Source organism: Hipposideros armiger, unplaced genomic scaffold (assembly GCF_001890085.2).
Source record: "Hipposideros armiger isolate ML-2016 unplaced genomic scaffold, ASM189008v1 scaffold_1283, whole genome shotgun sequence".
In the NCBI taxonomy this organism is placed as follows: domain Eukaryota; kingdom Metazoa; phylum Chordata; class Mammalia; order Chiroptera; family Hipposideridae; genus Hipposideros; species Hipposideros armiger.
The window spans coordinates 461,893-468,714 of record NW_017732633.1 but is presented as its reverse complement, the minus strand read 5'-3'; the positions used below and the strand labels follow the sequence as shown (position 1 = coordinate 468,714).

Genomic DNA, 6,822 nt, shown 5'->3' with positions numbered 1-6,822 from the left:
GGCTTCATTCTTTAGACTGACTTCTTCAAGAGGTTACCTCACATATGAATAATCTGAATCTCTGCCAGCTCCAATTATAAAATGCCAGAGTCTTTGATTAACATTGCAGTGACAGCCCCCAAATTTGTGCTCCCACTTATATGGTAAAGGGTATCACTCGGAAATGTCTGTCCTAAGAACTACATTTTCTAGCTGTCCCATTGCATCTAAGTAAGGCTATGTCAATACTTCTTATCAGTGGAAAGTATGTGAAAAAGATGTGTATTACATCCAGCCAGTATGTTTATGAAGTGCTATGCCTTCTCCATGTCCTCTCCCTGTTTTTGTCAGCTGGATCCAGAGGGTTTTAAGCCCCTAGTGGATTATGGAAGAAGCCTAGATCCCTGACCGTGGGGAGAAAAATCCTCCACTCACCAGGGATAACCATATTGGAATGTGATGTAATTGAGAAATCACATTTCTCTTTTCTTCCAACACCTGGCAACCACTATTCTACTTTCTGTTTCTATGAATTTGACTACTGTAGGTACCTCATATAAGTGGAATCATACAAATTGGCTTTTTTTGTGTGTCTGGCTTATTTCACTTAGCATAGTGTTTTCAAGGTTCATCCATGTTGTAGCCAGTGTCAGAATTTCCTTCCTCTTTAAGGTTGAATATAATTGTATGTATATATGACATTTTCTTTTATCGATTCATGTATTGTTGGACACTTAGATTGCTTCCACCTTTTAGCTATTGTAAATAATGCTGCTGTGAACATTGCTGTACAAATGTCTGTTCAAGTTGCTGCTTTCATTTTGTTTGTGTATATTCCCAGAAATAGAGTTGCTAGATTACATGATAATTCTGTGTTTAATTTTTTGAGGCGCCACTATACTGTTTTACACAGTAGCTGCAGTATTTTACATTCCAACCAGCTATATACAAGAGTTCTGATTTCTCCATATCCTTACCAACATTTGTTATTTTCTGACTTTTTGATAATAGCCATCCTATTGGGTGTGAAGAGGTGTCATGTAATTTTGATTTTAATTTCTTTAATAGTGATGTTGAGCATTTTTTTATGTGCCTATAGCTTTGGAGAAAGGGCTATTCAAGCTCTTTTCTCATTAAAAATAATTTTGTTATTAGTTGTAGAAGTTCTTTATATATTCTAGATATTAACCCCTTATTAGATATATTATTTGCAAATATTTTTGCCTTCTGCCTTCTANCCCTCCACAACTAGATTGAAACAACTACTTGACTTGGAGCTGATGGATCCCAGAAAAACATGGTGTTCCCCAATAAAACAAACAAACTAACAAACACCAAAAAAAATAAAATAAAAATAATGACACATAAGATGGCTCAACACCATGTCTTTAACGTTACTCAAATCAGACTTCATCTAATCAGAAATAGGACAGTGTCTCCTCTATAATTATGATATTCTGGTATTACTCAAATAATGTCTGAAATCAACCACAAGACAAACATCTGGTCAATTATTCATTTTTCCCCCCAAGAAAAAGTAGAGAACTGCAGAGAGATACCAAAAGTACAGTTCGGGGGGGGGGGGGGATCAAGCCTTTGCAATTTTCAGTAAAATAATTCATGTATTTCCCAAGAATCATACATAATGAAAGCTCTCATAGTAGTCAGTAATCTATACAGGTGATCCATTTGCTGCAAATTTGCTTAATCTGAATGAGTAGCAGCTATTTCTATAAAACCCCGATATAAATTTTTCTTGAAAAAATAAATCACCATGTATTACAATGTGTCTCATTCCCATACAGAAATCAGCATAGCTGCCCCCATTACATGAGGTGTAGCTGCCCCCATTACATGAGGTGTATATATTCCAGTTTGACCTAGTTTCCATTATTGCCTATTAGCTGTTACTATTTATCTACTTGACCTCATGCACTCACCTTACCTGCTCCACCCCTTCAGAACTGAGTATGTGGTAATACTTCATTTCATCTACTTTATTCATAATGAAAATACTTTTAAATAAAATAAAGTTAATAAGCTCACTGCAAAGTTAGATTACACAAAAATGCATAAAATCCTGACACTTAGATATAACTTTTAATATTTTTATGTATATTCTTCTCCTTTTTTCTAAGCAGACAAAATCACAATATGTTGTTATAAATGTTTATCAACAATATCAGTTATTTTTGTATGTCAATAGTAGATGTCATAAATTTTTAAATATTAAATGCTAGGATGTATAAAGTTCTGCAACAAATATATTCCATGAGAAATATTAGAGGTAACAAATTTATATGTAAAAAGTTTACTCTTATTGGTTCATACATAAAATAATTTCCATATTCACCCGAAAGGAACAAGAAGGTTGAGGGGACAAGTATATAAGCAACTAACTAAAATATATGGTAAAGGACAAGGTATTTGTAATTAGGCAAGAAATAATGCAGTGATTTTATTACATTCAAAGAATTATTTGGAAGCTTCACACAGTATGAGGGAGTCAGCATAGTATTGAATCTCGAAAAAGTAGATAATAAATCCTTTAAACCATTAAGATGATCAGCAGAACTTTATCCTTTCTCATTCCCGTGGCTAATTCCTATGTGTCCTTAAAGATTCAACATAGCCAGGGTACACTTTGGGAATTTAGCCCTGACTCTGAAGCTTAAATAATTCTCCTTTGTTGAATCTTATTTTATCATAAACTAATCTGTAAACTCCTTGAACTCAGAGCCTCTGTATCTTCAACACCAAGCAGTGCCTGGCCCAGGACTACATTATCAAATAGAATGAATGCTTATGAAGGCATGAGCAGAACTAGACTGCTATTAAAACTTGGTGCCTTTCCTCCTGTAAGTACTGCTTCTCACATGGGGTACTGCTAATATATGTCTGTAGTCAGTAAATTCTCTGAGCCCACCAGTAACCATCCTTTCAGCCTATTTCACAACTGAAACAGCCTTTTTCCTAGACCTGCCTACTGAGTTCTATTATTAACAAAGTGTTTCTTTACTTACTTCCTTTTCTTTCTCTTTTTAAAAACAGAATCCACTGTAAGAGGGACCAAGAAACAAAGATGAGAAGTTTTCATCTGCTTAAGTTTAATAAAACAGGTGATAATTCTCATACAAGACTTCCACCTCTAAGTGCAATCATATTAAATTAACTAAAATTATAGCAGATCTTGAAGATTACTTTTAAAGGCAATCTAACTAACATTCAAACCAGCCTCTTTACCCTACCTCTAATGTAGTTCACAGAGAACAAATGAAAAATAAAAATGGATTGCTTCAAAAATAATTAAATACATTTATGAATGCCAGATTGCTAATGAGCTAAGTACAAACAAGTTGACATTCTGAGGTGTCAGGAAAGACAACTATGCTCTTCCACATAGCGTCCCTTCTCTTAGTCTCTGTCAGTAGTCACAAACCAATGCTGGTAGAAACATGATAAACAGTATACAGGCACTTCCTAAATTCTTAAATCCTTTAGAAAACTTAAAGAGACAAACTATAATGTTGCAAAGTTCAGTGTGAATAATATACTACAATAGATAATAGACATTTTATATGTCTATTTATTTTACATTTGTCTTTCACACACAGAGACAAAAATATAGTACAACTGTGTTANATTTTTAAATCTTTTTGAACCTAGCTTTTTGTTATATGTAAAATGGAAAGGATAATATCAACCTGGCAGATTAGTTCAGAGAATTTAATGGGATGATATATTTTAAAAGTTTTTCGTAAAACGTTGCAGAAGTATTAGATATGATTTTAGTCCCATCTAATTAGGAAGGGGAATAGTGTGTTTTTCCAGGACCCTTCAGCTCCAAGTCAAAAGTTATTCCAATATAGTTGTGGAGGGTACATCTCCGTCAAATCCAGTAGTTGTTTTCGTTCTATTGTAGTTGTGGAGGGCGCTCAGCTCCAAGGCCATTTGCCGTTTTCAATTTAGTTGGGGGTTTGGCGGGGGGGTTGCGGGCGCAGCCCACCATCCCATGTGGGAATCAAATCGGAAACGTTGTTAACCAACTGAGCTAACGGGTGGCCCCTAGTCCCATCTTTTTAAACCATTGTTTCTCAACTAGAAATATAAACATTTATAATATATGTTTTTAAACAAATTATTTTTCATAATTTGATTCATATATTGCCTCACAATGTCTTGTTACATTACTTGATTTCTTTATATTTTCTGATTGGACCTTTAGTCATCTTGCTTATTGGTTGAAACCTATCTAAAGTCAGTAGTAACTAAATTGTTTGAGTTATTTTGAAGCATCAAGAGAAAGGAGCAAGAAATTATCCAGAAAGCAAATATACCAGAGACTGACCATTTCGTTAAAAAAATTTTTTTTTATTATGGCTCTGAATTAATGGCTACTCTTTGTAGAAACTCTGAAGGTGTTAATATTTATTTATTGCAAACAGCTTTACTCTTTTACTTTAAAAGACAGTTCTGAATTTGGGATTTTTTTTCCCTTCTGCTTTTATGGTGAAATTTGAAAACTTTATGTAAATGTCAGATGTAACAAGCATTTAAAAAAGTCAATTTAAAAATTATAGTTGACATACAATATTATATTACTTTCAGGTGTAAAACGTAGTGTTTGACATTTATACCTTACGAAGTGATCACCTTGATAAGTTTAGTACCCATCTGTCACGGTTCAAAGTTACTGTGATATTATTGACTGTGTTCCCTAACAATCATTTTTTAAGTGGGGTGCAGAAAGAAGCCACTTTTCTTGGATGTTTAGTTTTGGATCAGATCTATCTGGTTCAGACTAAGACCAACATTGCTAGTTAATGCAGAAAAACTTGTTACTTTATTTGAATGTTAGAATTAATTTGATAATAAAATATAACGATGTTAAACCAATTCTTTACAGAAGCTGCTAATTGGAATGGGATTTGGAGTCATCATAATGGAAGCAAAAAATATGAAGGAAAAACAGTTATTTTTATACCAGCATATGGCACCTGGCCAATAGTTTTCAATTTTCTTTACCCAAGAACATTTGTGATGTAAATGAAAATATGCCGTTTTTCTAGACACTGTTAGCAACTATGCTTCGCTTAAGAGCTATTTGTCCATTTCCTTGGAGACTGTTCCATTTTCGGCCCTTCAGTTGTGAACCATTAATTAGCCAGATGGATAAGTGTACAGACGAAGAACAAGTATTTGATTTTATTGAAAAAAACAAAGCCGTGCTTTCAGAAAAGCAAGTGGGATGTGCATTTAATATACTTTGGCAGTTTCAAAAGCAGAAGACCAGCTTGTTAAAAAGTGTTGAATGTATCAGAGACCATCCCCAGTTTCTTACTCTTTATAATTTAACTACAAGTAAAATGGAATTCATGAATGACGATACCCTGGTGAATGTGTTGTACATCACACAACAGTAAGTAATGTATCTTTAGATTTTATAGAAATGATTATAGTTTATTTCTATATTTTAACTTTCTAGATACCTCTTTGAAATGAAAAAGTGGGGGTTTTTTTCTGTAAATAATTTTCCTTGTCGGCTAATATTTTCAAGATGTTTAAGAGGATATTCTTTGATTGTGGTAATATTTTCAAGGTATTTGTATATCCAAACATCACATTGTACAACCTAAATATATACAATTTATATTTGTTAATTATACCTAAATAAATCCGGAGAAACATTAAAAAAGAAAATAAATTTTACATTGTTTGCAAGGGAATCCAGTCTTCTGAAGAACTGGACACCCTAAATAAAGGATTCAGCAGTTATATAAAGGAAAAAAGCACATTAAAAATTACAATTAGCCTGTTTCTTAGTCTCATTGATGGAAAAACAGCAGTTTTCTCACATGATTATCTACCCTGCAAGGGCTATTTAAGTAGCTATAGATATCAGCCTTGCACAATGAAGAGAGACAGTTGTTTTATTTAGAGCGTCAGCATACAGAAGAGAGGTTAACGCTTTACTTATTTTGGGGATTGGTGTTAGACCAAAAAAGAGTGGCTCCCCAGTTTTCTGGTGGTCTTTCTCAGATTCCAAAGTTTTTTTCTGAGGTACATGAAGAGAATATGTCATGATAACAGGCAAGATACCAGTGTTTGCTTTCCATTGGTCATGTTATTTTGGAGAATGCTGAACCAGACAAAATTAAACATCTTTATTGCAGGACTCTTGAGAGCCATTAATATGCCAGAGTATATTGTGAATCTCTAAGTGGGGGCATTTTCCAAACTTCTTTAACCACAAAGCATCATGTTGAACACCTGCAAGACTGATGTGTGGCAGGCACAGACGGAGAAATGCTGCTTGGTAATGATTTACCTAAAAGCTGCATTTTTATGCTAAGTCATATTTTAATAAGGAAAGGATTTTAAGAGTAGAATATAATTTTGTTTTCAAGGTTTTTAAAATAGGATATACAGTAAAACCTTGGATTGCGAGTAACTTGGTTTGCAAGTGTTCTGCAAGGTGAGCAAACATTTCTATTAAGTTGGTGCAAAAGTAATAGCGGTTTGGCCATTACTCGTAATGGCAACAACTGCAATTACTTTTGCACCAACTTCATAATACATTTTAACTTGGTAAACGAGCGATGTCTTGCAATACATGTAGTTTGTTTCCGGAACGAATTATGCCCGCAAACCGAGGTATTACTGTAGTTCGATTTTGCTTCATGACTCATCCCGAAAGTCTTTGACTTTTAGGAGACAAAATAATATAGCCTTAATGTTATAAAGATGTTGAAATTGATTTAAAAGAGAGACTTTTATACATACAGTATATAGTATATGTGGCTTAAATATATATGTAAAATATGTATTGTTAGTGAAGGTATA

General features: G+C 33.7%; 1 protein-coding gene across 1 annotated transcript in view; it reads left to right on the top strand.

Moving 5' to 3' along the window:
- Window positions 1–6,822, top strand: part of FASTKD1 (FAST kinase domains 1) — a 54,053-nt gene that overhangs the window by 6,610 nt on the left and 40,621 nt on the right. Inside the window, exon 2 of the mRNA XM_019633300.1 lies at window positions 4,886–5,398. Coding sequence (XP_019488845.1) covers window positions 5,064–5,398 — 335 coding nt within the window. The 5' untranslated portion in view covers window positions 4,886–5,063. The remainder of the gene's footprint in view (window positions 1–4,885; window positions 5,399–6,822) is intronic.